Here is a 15,866-nt window from a genome sequence, read left to right on the forward strand (position 1 = left end):
GGGACATTAATGTTTTTAATACATTAATATTGTTAGATTATTTTGCCTTGCAAACAGAGCTCTTAGTTGAATGCTGCTTGCCTCATTTTACAGGTGAGGATCCCACAGTATAGTGTGTCCAGAGTCACCAAAGTAGGTGGGGGAGTCCGGGGCTCAGAGCTCACATTTTTCTGGGTACTTTGTACCCAGTACTATTGTAAGGGCAGCATCTGCTTTTGTCTTCAGCTGAAGTTAGATCCCAGTTACTGACAGGCCCATGGAAAATCATCTCAGCCATGAGTGAAGACCAGAACTGTTCCATCCAAGTTTTAACTACAGATTTAATATTAAGTGATACTAAGTATGTATAATTTAAGTGCCACATGCACAGTAATATTCAAAATATTTGACTTGAAACTGTTATATTTTCTTCTTGTAATGAAGTTGATTAAATGTCTAACTATTTGAGTCAACCAGATTGTTCAATGGGCCTTTTACCTTTGTGCTTGCTGCCATCCTGCATGAAAATTTAATACCACATATCTTATCACATATACTAACATATTTGTGTATATATATATACATATATATATATATACACATACCCACATATGTATATCTGTGATTTATACAAGAAAAGAATAAATTGTCTCCATCAACCAAGCGTCAGTTTTCTCACTCCAGCTGAGATTCCTTAATACACATGGTGGCTTCATATAGACCCTAACAGTTCTGTGGTAAGCATCTTTTACAGTTTTCAGCTTATGTTTCTCATATCAAAACTTACTTGTATACGTATTACTTTTTTAGTATTTCAGACTTGCTTTGCACTCATTGGAGAAAAGGGTGTAACATGGGACACCATTAAACTGCAGATCAACATGTACACAGCACCAGTTTTACTTGGCGCCTTCCTGGGAATTCTAAACATTATTCTGATTCTCTTTATATTAAGGTAACTACACAGAAGTGATAAGCTGTGTTTATAAATTCTAAAAGTTAACAGGCTTTGTTATTACTGAAGGATAATTATCCCTATGAAGTCTTTTTGTATTTGTAGCACTGGGCATTGACCCTTGGGGCTCACCCATGCTAAGCAAGCCCTTTACCACTACTCTGTATCTCCCAGGCCCCTAGCCCCCTTTATAGATTTATTTTTATGTTTTTAAAGTGTTTTGCCTATATGTATGTATGTGGACCACATGCATGCAGTGTCCTCAGGTACCACAAGGGAGAATTGGGTCCCCTGGAACTGGAGTTACACACAGTTGGGTGCCAGGAACCAAACCTGGGTCCACAGCAAGAGCAGCAAATGCTCTTAGCTGCTGAAGGCCCTCTCCAGCCCTTTTTAATTTTTATTTTGATTTATGGTCCTGTTAAGTTGCTTGGTGCTCTGAGTACCAGTCAGGCCTTCAATTTGTAGTCCTTCTGCCTCAGCCTCCAGGCAGCTGACATTATAGACCAGAGCTGTGAGGCTTGGCCCTGTGAAGTCTTTGGGTTTTGCTGCCTATATTGGGTTTGTAGTTTTTGATCAATTACTGGTATGCAGACAGATCAGGAATAACACAGATTAAGAAGATCTATTCTTCATTTACTAACTATAAAATTCTAAGTATAGAAATGGTATTTCGGGCTGGAGAGATGGCTCAGTGGTTAAGAGCACTGACTGTTCTTCCAGAGGTCCTGAGTTCAATTCCCAGCAACCACAAGGTGGCTCACAACCACCTGTAATGAGATCTGGTGCCCTCTTCTGGCCTGCAAGGACAGATGCAGACAGAACACTGTGTATAATAAATAAATAAATCTTTTTAAAAAAAAAAAGAAAAAAGAAAAAAAAAAGAAATGGTATTTCACCTGGCAGTGGTGGCGCACACCTTTAATTCCAGCACTTGGGAGGCAGAGGCAGGCAGATCTGTGGGAGTCTGAGGCCAGTCTGGCCTACAGAGTGAGTTCCAGGACAGCCAGAGCTACACAGAGAAATCCTGTCTCAGAAAACCAGAAAAAGAAAAGAAATGGTATTTCATTTTCTAAAACTAGTATCAGTATTTTGTATCTTTGTATCTTGTTTTTACTTTATCTTTTAGAAAAAGTCTTACTATGTAGCCAAGGCTGCCTGAGAACTCAGGATTTTTTTGCCTTAGCCTGCGAAGTGTTGGGAATATAGGTATGTGCTACCAAACCCAATATTATTATGTTATATTTTTTAGAGTGCTTCATCTAATTTTCCAAAACCACTTACAATTCTTAAAACATTGAAAACCTCAGATACATACTAAGGTAAATCATGTATGCTTCTAGATACATTTTGAAACTATTTTAGATGACACATAGTCTTCCTATTCGGGAGAGTGAGTGGGAGGGTTAGGGACCCCAGAGGTTTGAGAGCAGCCTGGACAACAGTGCTGGGCCTTTTCTCACCAAAGCTCACACTGGAGATCCAGCTCAAGGTTTGGAGGCTTGCTTTTCTGGAATGTATGAGGCCCTATGCTTCATGACCAGTACTGGAAAAAAGGTATTTTTAGGGTTATTGGTTATAGTTATTAGTAATTAATAACTACTTCTCAGAAGCTAATAAAAGAAATTGTGTCTGACTGTGGAAAAGGCAGGGTGCCAATAATAAGAAAACTGCTTCTGAATTAAGGTCTTATTAATATCTATGCTTTTCTTTAGAGAGCATCGTGTAGATGATTCAGGACGGCAGTGTAAGAGCGTGAATTTTCGAGAAGGTACTGTTAGCCTGTGTAGCACTATCTAAATTCTCATCCTGTTTGCTTGGTATTTACATGGCTTTTGCCTCTAAGCACAACACGTAGGTGACTGGAGAATATCTTCAAAGGTGAAAGGAATCGACATTAATAAAAGAACCCATACCTATCAGTTATGTGGTGTTTATTATTGGTGAGGCTAAAAGCCATTGCTAATGATCACTTGTCTTTTTCAAATAGCTAGTGTCCTAAAACCACTGTGCCCCTTGCCATATTTCCGGTAACCCTGGTACAGGGAGGCCTTTCTATTTCAAGCAGGTTTTGTTGTTTTGAGACAGTGTCTCAATATATAGTCCAGGCTTACTTTGAAAATGACGATGTGCTTGGCAAGGCTGGCCTAGAGCTTGAGATCCTTCTGCCTCAACCTTGTAAGTGCTGGGATCACAGTTGGACTACATACACCTGGCTTCCAGCAATTCCCAATACCTTTAACATGATAGTAAGCATTCTATTATTTTATAAATGTATATTTTCATCTTTTAAATTATTTTGTGGGTGTGTGGTGTATGCACGTGTGTATATGTGTGCAGGTATGCTTGCCCATGTGGGTGCACATGGAGGTCAGATGTCTACATCAGATGTTTTCCTTATCTGCTCTCCACTTATTTCTGAGACAGTCTCTCACTGACCTGAAACTTGCCATTTTGAATAGAATGGCTGGCTAGGGAGCCCCAAGAGTCCACTGTCTGTGTCCCCCAGTGCTGGGTTACAGTGGTTAGCACCTCACATCTGAGTTTCAGTGGACGCTGGGGATCTGAACGCAGACCTTTATGCTTGCACAGTGGACACTTTACACATTGTCACAGCCCAGTCCTTTAAACCTTTTTTGGCTTATTTATAAATTCCCAATCTGGTAAGTAGGAATATTTTACTGAATAAATTATTATTTAGTTACCGATTGTGGCCTTGAACTGTATGAAAGAAAGCAAGTTGGTACTTGTTCAGTGATTTTATAAAACTATACAAAAAACAAATGTAATTTTACTGAATACATTCATATAAAATCATTTTTATATTTCAGTAAATATCTTGATAAAATGCATATGGTAAAAACTCACATGATTTTTTTAATATTTAAAGATTGTCAGGTTTAAAGAAGTTTTCTTTGAGTGGGATTGTAATTTCTAATTACATAAAGTTTGGGAGGCGGGGCTGGAGTGATGACTCAGCAGTTAAAAGCACGCCTGCTCTTGCAGAGGACATGGTGGCTCACAACTGTCTGTAACTCCAGTTTCAGCGGACCTGAAGCCCTCTTCTGACTTCTGCAAGCACCAAACATACACATATATGCAGACAAAACACTAATATGTGTCAAAATCAACCCATCAATTTAATTTAAAAATTGGATCAATATACTGAAGTAGTCTTTCATTAAAATTCTGTGTGTGTGTGTGTGTGTGTGTGTGTGTGTGTGTGTGTGTGTGTGTGGTTTCCCAGACAGGGTTTCTTTTTGTGGCCCTAGCCATCCTGGAACTCACTCTGTAGACCATATCAGCCTTGAACTCATGGAGATCCACCTGTATCTGCCTCCCAAGTGCTGGGATTAAAGGCATGGGCCACCACTGCTGGGCCCTAAAATTCTTATAATTAGGACACTTAGTCAATTTCCTCAGCCTGTGATACATTTCTGAGATTCCTTACAGCAGCCCGCACTGAATAGAGCCTGCAGAAAATAACCATATATGTAGGAAATTTCAATCTGATGGGGCAGCATTCAAACAAGTCAAGACAGGCCCTGGGTAGTAACTAAGTATTAGAAAGGTGTACCCCAAATATTCCAAGGGTCGGAAGAACTAGGGCCTGCTTCTGTGAAGGGACCTGGATGAAGGTGACCAGTATCCTTGGTGTGACTGGAAACAAAAGTCAAAAGCCACTCCCTATAAATAGTATAGACATTACTAAGTCTCCTTTCCTCTGAGGTAGAAGGGCAGACACTATTACAAAAAACATACACAAGCTTTCTATGTCAAGGAAGGCTATACCATGCCTCTCCTTTACCCCGCTCTCCCCCACAGCATACATGTCCACTCTTGTGTTACTTCCATCGTTCACAATGAGTAACAGTATAAGGGTGTGAACAGATATATGGCTGTATATGACTTTGAAGTTATGTCAGGAATGTCTGTACTTAATATATGATTTAATTGTATAGTTCAAGGTGAGAAATCGTGCTCTGCCCTCTAAAGCCACTGCCATGCAAAGATACAAATAATTTTTATTTTTGAGATAGGTCTTGTTATATAGCTCAGGCTGGCCTTCAACTCATGATGCTGTTGCCTAAGCCTCCTGAGTGCAGGCAGGGATAACTGTGTATATCACCAAGCCCAGCATTAACACAACTTTTAATTAATGTATTCTTAGACAATTTCATACATCTATACAATAAATACTGACCACTCTCATTCCCCCTGCCTCCCGTCTGCCTGTCACCCCTGCCCACCCCCTTCCTCCCCATAAATCTAACATAACTTTTTTTAATGACAGGGAAGAGAAAAATTAAATATTTATGTTTATTTTGTGTGTATGACACGCTGTGCATGTAGGGATCACAGAACAGCCTTTGAGAGTCAGCTCTCACCATGTAGGTCTAGGGATCAAACTCAGGTCTCTAGTTGGCAGCAAGTGTCTTTTCCCTTTGAGCCATCTCACTGGTCCCCAAAGAAAGATTTTTACTAACACTAACTTCATATAGTGTTGAAATAAAATAAGAGCCATTGAAAGGAACTGGGAACTGGTTTAATGAACTATTGATAGAATTTAATAGAATCATTATAAAATTAAGATTTAGTAAGGTAGAAAAATCTGTACCTGGAATTGAAAGCAAATGTATTTTTCAAGAAATCTATAAAACACACTCTTTTGGATTGGGAGACACCAACATAAACTAACCCGAGTAATTCCTGTAGATAATGAAACTCAAATACACTTCCAGGAAGAGTGGCCCCTTACGTTAAATACCATTTGAAGATTACTTACTCTCTGAATCTTGTTACTTCTTTCCCTTTCCTTCCCTCCTTTCCCAAACTCCTCCCTTTTTGTTACTTTTATTTTCTTTCTTTTCCCCCACACCCCTTATCCCAGACTGGCCTCAGACTTGCTGTGATCATTCAGCCTCAGCCTCCCAAGTGCTGGGATTAAGGTGTGAGCCACCACACCCAGTTAATAGTTTCATATTATTTTATTATATGAAAAATCACACATATAAGTAATATTACTTTTCTCCTGTTTATAGAAACTACAGATGAAGTTCATAATCCTGAAGGAAGCATTGACCAAGTTGCTGTTGTGGCTACCAATGTTCTGTTTTTTGTGGTTTTGTTTATCTTTGCCCTTTTTGAAACGTAAGTTTTAGTCTGTCTTTATTTAAATCTGATTACTTACTAATCCATGTTGTTTAATGCAGTGTTAATTATGCATATAGATTTTTTGTTTTGTTTTGTTTTTTCAAGACAGGGTTTCTTTGTGTAGTTTTGCGCCTTTCCTGGAACTCACTTTGTAGACCAGGCTGGCCTCGAACTCACAGAGATCTGCCTGCCACTGCCTCCTGAGTGCTGGGATTAAAGGCATGCGCCACCACCGCCCGGCTAGATTTTGTTTTTAAAAACTTATGTAAAGCACATTTTTTTCTTAAGTAAAATTTTTGCTTTTTTGAGACAGGATCTATGTAACCTGGTTGTCCTGGAACTCTCTATGAAGACCAGGAAGGATGGCCTTGAACTCACAGAGATCTGACTGTCTCTGTCTCCCAAGTGCTGTGCCACCATGACCAAACTTAAATATAAGTGTGTATAGATTTTGTATCATGACATAATTAACACTAAGTCTGGCAATATTAGCTCTGTTTAATCCTTGATCAAAAATTATAAAATTCTCAACTGTGTAGGTTTCATTCATCCTTTTTTGTAAAATTACATGATCCTTTCAAAATAGAAAAAATATGCAAATGCAGCAGCAACACACACACACACACACACACACACACACACACACACACACACACGCATGCTCGCGGGCCCTGCAAAAAGCCACTTTATGTTTTTTCAAGTGGGGAGGGGAAGCATGTATTAAACTCTCATAAGCTGTAATGTCACAATTTGACAACTTGGCTTATTTCCATACAACTGTAACATTTTTGTGTCAATACTTGTCAGTAGATGTACTCGGTGTGTATATTTTCAAAATTATTCACCTACATGAAAGTCATAATTCATTTTAGAGAACGTTTTTAATGCAAAAAACACAGCACACAAAATTTATCACATTAACCTTTCCCTCCTAATATTGGGGATTAAATTTAGGATCTCAAGCATGCCAGGCAAGGCTGAGGGACATTCTTAACCTGCTTACTTTTTAATTTGAGATAGGTTCTCACTAAGTCATTCTAGACTGGCTTTAAACTCCCTCTGTAGCTCAGGCAGGGCTTAAATTTGTGATCCTTCTGTCTCAACCTCCTATAGTTGGGCTTATAGTCCTGTACAACTAGGCCCAGCATTTTAACTCATTTAAAAAAAGTTTTAGATTTATTTTTATTTTTTAAAATGTGTTATGAGTGTTTTGCCTGCATGTAATATATGTGCACCATGTGTGTGCCTGGTGCTAGAGAGGTCAGCAGCGAGAACTGAGTCCCTGAAACTGGAATCACAGATGGTTGTGAACCACCATGTGGTTCTGGGAATCAAACCTGGGTCCTCTGCAAGAGCAGCAGTGCTCTTAGTCTCAAGCCATCTCTCCAGACCCTTTAGCTGCATTTGAAAAGTTGAATACAGTGGCATTGAGTATGGTTACAGCTTTGTGGTTCATGAGAAGAACCTTGTCATCATCCCAAACCAGCTGCACACCCTCTCATGGTTACTCCCCATGTCTTTCACCAGCTCCTGATGACCTGTCTGTATAAGGGACCTCATATAAGCTGCATCATACAGTATTTTGCTTTTATGCCTGTCTCATTTCATTGACTGTGAGGTTTTAGTTCTTCCTGTTGCGTGTATCACTTTCCTAACTTCTTATGGCAGGTGCAGCTACTTTTTGCTGCCCACTCATCTGCTGATGAGAACTCTGTTGACACCATGCAGCTAAGTTGAGTGATCCTGCTGTGCAAGTGGCTGCTGGAGTTGTGGCCTTCAGGTCTTGGATGTGTACCTGGAAGAATTGGAATTGCTAGGGCACATGTTAACTCTTTAGCCCTTGGAGAAAGCATGCATTTGTTTTCTATATCAGCTCATCTGATTTCAAAGTTTAAGATACTATTATTTTTTTAATACAACATTTAAAATATAGATTGTTTTCTGGTCAGCCAACAGAAGATGGTAGAACATAGGGCTAGGCTTGTCAAGGAAGGAGACAGCCATATAAAGGCAGAGGTATTCATAGGGAGGGGAAGAAACACAAAGTGCTGATGGAAGGGAAAATCCACTAGGCTCTAACAAGTAGGCACTAATAACATGATTGTGTGACATTGCTGGGAATATACACTTTAATAACGAGGGGGAAACATCTAGAAAGTGCATGTCCAGCAAAACTGAAATAAATTTCTGACTTTGAAAATGTCAACATAAAGTTTACTTTTGTAGGGACTGGGGATTTAGCTCAGTGGTAGAGCTTTTGCCTAGCAAGTGCAAGGCCCTGAGTTGGGTCCTCAGCTCTGAAAAAAGAAAAAAAATTACTTTTGTAGAGGCTCTTTACAGGGAACTAGTAGTCCCTCTGTAGAAGTGACCCCCAAAGAGAGGCTAGTCAGACTCTCACCCCTAAAGCTCAAAGCTCCACCAAGAAGAGATTAATTTCAACCACAGTGTAACCATGAATAGTTGCTGAGAGCATGGGGCTGTAATCGATTTATGTTGTCTCCTGTTTGCAAACTTCTACAGTGTGACTGTGTTCCTTATATAAACTGAAATGCAAGGGGTTGCATATTCTTGAAGGTATTATTATGAATGCTTATATTTAATTCTTAGTAACGACTGTCATTGAAGTGAATAAGCCTGGCTTTCTCTTCTTAGAATCCTCACTCCATTAACAATGGACATGTACGCCTGGACCCAGGAGCAGGCTGTGCTCTATGATGGAATAATTCTTGCTGTTCTTGGAGTTGAGGCAGTTATTGTTTTCATGGGGGTTAAATTACTTTCCAAAAAGTAAGTTATATGTTTTTAGTTTTACTTCAAATCTTTTTTTGAAAAAAGAAACATGAAGCAATGCTAATACAAATCAATGTACTAGTACATTTTTCTCATGTGTTACAAGTTTTTTGTTATTAAGACAGAGTCTTACTATGTAGCCTTGGCTAGCCTGGAACTCACTACATAGACCTGGCTAGCCTGGAATTCATAGGTAAGCCTGAGTCTGCCTTCTGAGTGCTGCAGGGAATAAAGGCATGTACTACCATGCCTGGCCGTATTATAGTTCTTGAAAGTTAGCAATAAGATAAAATCTTTACTGAGAATGCATGATATTTTTATATTCTATGGCATCACTTTGGAAAAGTAAAATGCCTTACCAAATAAGTAACTGTATACTAACTACTGTTATATATTGTGTTTTAATGTCTGTTACTCAAAGTGTATTTCATAAAACATTGTCTTATGAGATTGAATGATTAAGTTTAGAAAATTCTGGTTATTAAAGCCTCTACACTGATGGCTGAGACAAGAGGACCATGAGTGCCTGCATGCTACATATTGAGACCATGTCTCAAAGAACAAAGTGAACTTACATAGATTTTGTGTGTGTGTTTTGTTATGAGTCAGGGTCTCATGTACCCCGGCTAGCCTTGAATTACTGATTCTCCTGCCTCCACTTCTCAGGTACTGGGCTTACAGGCTTATATATTTTAGAACATCTAATTAGGTCTCCATCTTATGAACACTATATCATCACCATGGCAAATACAGTTATAATCATTTCTCAGTATTTGACCACATAACTCATTTTGTGTGTGTGGTGCTGCTGGGAGTTGAATTTAGTCTTCAACAGTTTGGCAGCTCTGTATGTTTCCTTTTCTGTGTTGTGACGGAGATTAAACTCAGGACCTTGAGCCACACTGCGAGCTCCCTATATGTATTTTCAGTTTAACTGTGTGTTCTGTGGTGCTAGGATTGGAGCCTAGGCTTTGCACATGCTCGGTGAGTGCTCTACTTTCTGTAGGAAAAGATAAATACATTCATCATCTAGAGTCCAACCCCCTAATCTGAAATCAACAGTTTATTAGAGAAGCCTTCCCCCCCCCCCCCGCCCCCCCCCAGGGTCTCACTATGCAGCCCAGGCTGGCCTTGAACTCCCTCCCAGGGTTCCTGCCTGGTACTTAGGTGATGAGGCTATAGGTATACACTGCCATGCTTGGTTGGTACTGGGTGCTTTCAGTGGGGGATTCTATTTAGAATTGCATTAATTGATAAATTAATTGAATGAAAAAATGAAAAAAAATGAATTGTATAACAATTTTACTTAAATTTTTTTAGTTGTGGTCATGCAACGTGAATTCATACTGCATTTCACAATCAGAGTTTCTGTTCAACAGGATTGATGAGCGTGCTATTCTCCTGGGAGGACTCGTGGTTGTATGGGTCGGCTTCTTTATCTTGTTACCCTGGGGCAATGAGTTTCCCAAAGTACAGTGGCAAGGTACGGTGGTTTTAATTCTTCAGCACCAGCCCTGCCATTCTTTAGAAGTAGCGAGTGATACCTTATCTTCACTTTATTTTACAGATTTACACAACAGCTCGATCCCTAATACTACATTTGGGGAAATTATTGTTGATCTTTGGAATTCTCCAAGAGAAGATCACAGTGAACAGCCAACCGGGTGCCCAATTGAACAAGCCTGGTGCCTGTACACCCCGGTGATCCATCTGGCCCAGTTCCTGACAGCTGCTATGCTAGTTGGAATAGGCTATCCAGCTTGCAACGTCATGTCCTATACACTATATTCAAAAGTTCTAGGACCCAAACCTCAGGTAACTCAGCACTGTACCCATGTGAATTATAGTTTCCACATTGCCTTTTCTATAGTTCTGTTCTTACACAAGCTGGCTTAGCAGACTCTAAAAATCTGATTGAGCATTTCAAATGAAAAAGGAAAACAAAACAGAAGGCTAATTTTTGGGGGAGAGGTGGATTTCTTAGACAGCTCTGGAGCTGGAGCTCACTTGTATCCCGCGAAGGCCTGAGCTTTAGGTTCTGTCTGCCTCCATCACTCAGAAAGTTTGTAATGTGTTTAGTTAAGATTTCTGCTGAAATACAACCTTGCCAAGGCAGAACTATAATGTCTTGAATTCAATAATTATGAGCTCAAAATACTTTTCATTGAAAAAAGATCTCTGAACTTTAAATTTCTAATACTCATTCTTAAAGTAGACAGGAGAAAACCAAAATAGGCAGCCAAATTGGATTTAGGCTGTTACAAAAAGATGAAAACACAGCGGTCTTCAACAGTTTGGCAGCTCTGTATGTTTCCTTTTCTGTGTTGTGACGGAGATTAAACTCAGGACCTTGAGCCACACTGCGAGCTCCCTATATGTATTTTCAGTTTAACTGTGTGTTCTGTGGTGCTAGGATTGGAGCCTAGGCTTTGCACATGCTCGGTGAGTGTTCCACCACTGAGCTAAAGCCCTGGTCCAAAATTCACTTTTAAGTTAAGAATGTCAGGGGTGACCTAGTTATGGTTACACACAGCTGTAATCTCAGCATTCAGGAGGCGGAGGCAGGAGGATCACTGCAGGTTCAAGGCCAGCCTGGTTTACACAGTGAGGTCCAGGACAGCCAGGGCTGTATAGTGAGACTCAGTCTCAAATAACACAAAAACATACAAAAAAGTTCAGAGGCTAGAAGTACTGCTCAATGGTAGAGCTTTTATCCTGGAATACCTGACACCCTAGGTTTGATCTCTGGCATGCACACATACACACACAAAACAAGTAATTTCTGTATTCATTATATAAAATCAAAAATCTATAGATGCAATATGAATAGTAGTTTCAGAGAGGTCATAACTACTGATATTTTAATGATGTCACACTCCATTCCCAGTACCTTCTCTGTGACTATGTAAATGGGCATATGCACTTTATGAAGTATGCCATGGATTCTTTAGATTTACTTTCAGTGAGACACTGTATTTCATTTTATATATGTAGTATCACTTACTCATAACTGGACTGGTATTTACTTATTTTCTATATATTTTTAATTCTTGTTTTTAATGGCAGTTATATCTTAATCTTTAAAAATTAAACTGAGGCCAGGTGGTGGTAATACATGCCTTTAATCCCAGCACTCGGGATGCAGAAACAGTTGGATATCAGTTTGAGGCCAGCCTGGTCTACAAAGCAAGTTCTAGGACAACCAGAGCTACACAGAGAAATCCTGCCTCAAAAATAAATAAACAAACAAACAAATAAATAAATAAAATAAACTGAGATGGCAGTAGTGGCCCATGACTATAATCCCAGCATTTCTGAGGCAGGAGCAGGAAGATTTGGAATTTAAGGCCAGCCAAGGCTACTTGGTGACCCTTAGGTAAACCCAGACTATCGTGCAAGAACTTCAAAAAGCAAACTAAGGGGATGGATACATGGCTCAGCAGTCATGAGTGCTTACTGCTCTTCCAGAGAACTGAAGTTCAGGTCCTAGCACCCAGATCAGGAGGCCTATGTGACCTGTGACTAGGGACACACCTCCACACAAAGACTAAATGAACAGTCAGGCATGGCAACTCATGCCTTTAATACCAGCACTCCTTGGCCCAGAACTCAGTATATATGTAGGCTAGGCTGGTTGGCTGCCTGGGGAACCCAAAGGTTCTGCTTGTCTCTGACTTCCCAATTCTGGTATTCCAAGCACATGCTACCATGCCTCATTTCTTTTTGTCGCTTTTTTTTTTTAAGATTTTTATTTATTATTTTTATACAGTGTTCTGCCTGCACATATGCCTGCAGGCCAGAAGAGGGCACCAGATCTCATTATAGATGGTTGTGAGCCACCATGTGGTTGCTGGGAATTGAACTCAGGACCTCTGGAAGAGCAGCCAGTGCTCTTAACCTCTGAGCCATTTCTCAAGCCCGTTGCTCTTATTTTTATTGAGACTTTCACATACTGCGTTTTGATCATATTTATCCAACCCCCGCAACCCCGAGATTCACCCACACACACTCACCTTTTTAATTAAGTTCTGGGGACTGAACCCAGGTATTTGGACTTATAAGGCAAACGCTACCAAATCACTGAGCCATCTCTTCAGCTCACATCAGTTTTTGTTTTTGATTTTTGAAACATGGTTTCTCCATGTAGCGCTAGCTGTCCTGAAACTCTCTCAGATCAATTTTTGTTGTTTTTGTTTTTTGAGACAAGATATCTCTGTGTAGCCCTGGCTGTCCTGGAACTTGCTCTGTAGACCAGGCTGGCCTCAAACTCAGAGATCCACCTGCCTCTGCCTCTTGAGTGCTGGGATTAAAGGCATCACCACCTGGCTGACTTTTTATTTTAAAATAACTAAACATGAATCCATCTGTTGTCCTCTACCTTACCCCCTTACAGGGTATGTACATGGGCTGGTTATCTGCTTCTGGAAGTGCAGCACGGATTCTTGGGCCTGTGTTCATCAGCCATGTGTACACTTACTTGGGCCCGCGGTGGGCATTTAGCCTTGTGTGTGGAATAGTGGTGCTCACCATCTCACTCATGGGAGCTGTTTACAGAAGACTTGTTGCCTTTTCTGTCAGATACGGGAGGATCCAGGAATAAGCTAGCAGTCTCCAACTCAGCCTTGAGTAGCAGAACCATGCTGAGTAACTTAACTATGAATGGTAAGATGTGCAAATCTCCTTATCCAAAGTGAATTATCTTTCTTATACCCTATTGGAGTCCCATGAACTCAACAGTGGATAGATAATGCTCTGTAGCTGTGAAACTGCACTCAATGTAAACTGTGGAGCTCTCTCTAAAACAATGGACTAATGAAGTGGAACTGGAGGAAAGTTCTGTTTTAATCAGCCAGAGCAGAATGAAACGTTTTGTTTTTTTTTTTTAAAAAACAAAAATGCAAGTATTTTAATCTTTAATTTTTTTTAAAATAAAAATGCACTAGTATTCAGCTTCCTAATGAAATAAAACTGAGCCTTAAATTCTTTTAGCTCACCCACCACCAGACAAGGCTTTAGTTTTTCTTTCCTGCCTAGGGTGAGCCCATTATCTCTTCTTAGTGTAATTTGCACATTGCACCTCTATTTTATTTTAGAATCTCACTTCTAAATTAACCTGTGAGCAAGAGTATGCTAATATCTGAGGACTAAAGAGGACTAAGGGTCAAGGTGGCTTTTACTGCCTTTAAAAGGACTACATTTTCAAGTGCTAGTAAATTCACATTAGAAACATAAGACAAATGTGTTTTTTAATACGGTATTAACAGCAAATGGATCCTTAAGATTATCACTATTTTCCAAGTCCTTTAAACTCTAGTGCAGACTTTGACCTTTCAGTGTCCCATCTCAGTAGTGAGAGGAACAGCTGTTTCCAGCCTTTCTGCAGACCCATCATAGCAGGAGTACTGCAGCTGGACTTTGAATGCTGTTGACACTCCTGTCTGGTCAGGCTGTGATTTGAGGCAGAATGGCCAAAGGAGACTGACTAATCAAACGGCATAGTTTCTACTTCTGTGGGACTAGAACACTGCTGTATGTATGGGAATCACTGCACACCATGCACAAGTGTTTTCCCATTCTGTGACCGTGAACGTGGTACTCTCCACCTCAAACTATACAGTCTGCGGAAGCCATCACACTAAATGATGGCAGCATTTTGCTTCAGTCCATTTCTGTTGTCAGGCCCTGGATTTTAGTCTTTAGGGTCACTTCTGACCTTCAACTCTACCTTTGTGTTCTATGCAAAGACAGAAGTATTAACTCCTTTGAATGAGAGTTCTCTCCAAGTTCCTGTGTATCACACTAGTTTCTCACACCAATATTAAGGCTGAAGATAAGATCCTGCTTCCCTGACACAGTCAAATGAATGGAAGCATAGTTCTTATGTAAATGTCTTCAGAGGCTACCTCTTGATTGCTGCACTTTTCAGAATAGGAAAAATGCCCGGAAGTTATACTGCCAGTTACTTAACTGTGATGAACTATTTGCACTAGTGACTCAGATTTGCAGAAATATCTGGGGAGAAAAATTTAAGTGTACTGAGTGAAGAAGCTTCTATATCAGCACACCACGTGCCCAGCAAGAACATAACACAAGTTTCCCAACCCTAGAATTATAATACTATAATTCAGGTAATTATAACCTTGCAGAAGTGACTGCACCTTCTTTTTTACTGAGGCATGTGTTTCTTGGGAGAGCAGACCAATGCACACCTCGCCACCAAAGAAGTGAGGGAAGTGACAGGTTTACGGAAAGAACTAGGAGGGAAAGTTAGCACACGTGAAGTCTTGAGTAGAACAAAGTGAGGGTAAATTGAAACGCAGACAACAACTGTAAGGTATGAAAACTGTTAGTGTGTATTAAAGAAGGGTTCTTGAAAACCTAGCAAAAGGTGATTTCCTTATTTTGAATGGATTGTCACTTCATAAAGCATCTCTAGCCACTATGCTTCTCTATAAAACAAGCTTTTCAAGCTCATTTCATGTATTAAAGTGAAATAAACTTATAATTTTTAATTTAATGATAAACTATTTGTATCAGTTTAAGAATAACTTGTTTTAAGAGAAAATTCTGGCTACCATTTACTGTTGACGATTTATTTATAACTTTGTCTTACACTATGAGTGTTCATTTCAAATAAAGCAAGATTGTAAGGATTTGTATCTGTCAACTTTCAGTACATACTAAGAAGCCCGGAACACATGCCTATTCCCATGTACTTGTTGAAATGTGAGCAGTAACTGCTAGGCTTCGAACCTCAGACTCTAATTAGCTGGTACAGATACTTAAGAGGTTGGCTGTGGGAAAGAAAGGTGAGGAACAGTAATATAGGCCAGAAGGAGCCCAAATGAAGAGCAGCACTAGGAAATCTCTAGGAAAATAAGGATCTGCTGGTACCTGGTGTAAGAGATGACTGGAGTGGGAAAGGGTGGGACAAATGCACTTTAGGCAGAAGGCAGGATTGCACACAACCTAGAGGTAAGGCATTTGG

General features: G+C 39.9%; 1 protein-coding gene across 1 annotated transcript in view; it reads left to right on the top strand.

The window, feature by feature from the left end:
- The window catches only part of Mfsd8 (major facilitator superfamily domain containing 8), a 30,357-nt gene extending 14,955 nt beyond the window's left edge, over nucleotides 1-15,402 (top strand). Inside the window, exons 6-12 of the mRNA XM_059265173.1 lie at nucleotides 790-934; nucleotides 2,650-2,705; nucleotides 5,977-6,085; nucleotides 8,741-8,875; nucleotides 10,258-10,361; nucleotides 10,446-10,693; nucleotides 13,272-15,402. Of these exons, the coding sequence (XP_059121156.1) occupies nucleotides 790-934; nucleotides 2,650-2,705; nucleotides 5,977-6,085; nucleotides 8,741-8,875; nucleotides 10,258-10,361; nucleotides 10,446-10,693; nucleotides 13,272-13,478 (1,004 nt within the window). The 3' untranslated portion in view covers nucleotides 13,479-15,402. The remainder of the gene's footprint in view (nucleotides 1-789; nucleotides 935-2,649; nucleotides 2,706-5,976; nucleotides 6,086-8,740; nucleotides 8,876-10,257; nucleotides 10,362-10,445; nucleotides 10,694-13,271) is intronic.
- The last annotated feature ends 464 nt before the right edge of the window (nucleotides 15,403-15,866 follow it).

This window comes from Peromyscus eremicus, chromosome 6 (genome assembly GCF_949786415.1).
Source record: "Peromyscus eremicus chromosome 6, PerEre_H2_v1, whole genome shotgun sequence".
Classification (NCBI taxonomy): domain Eukaryota; kingdom Metazoa; phylum Chordata; class Mammalia; order Rodentia; family Cricetidae; genus Peromyscus; species Peromyscus eremicus.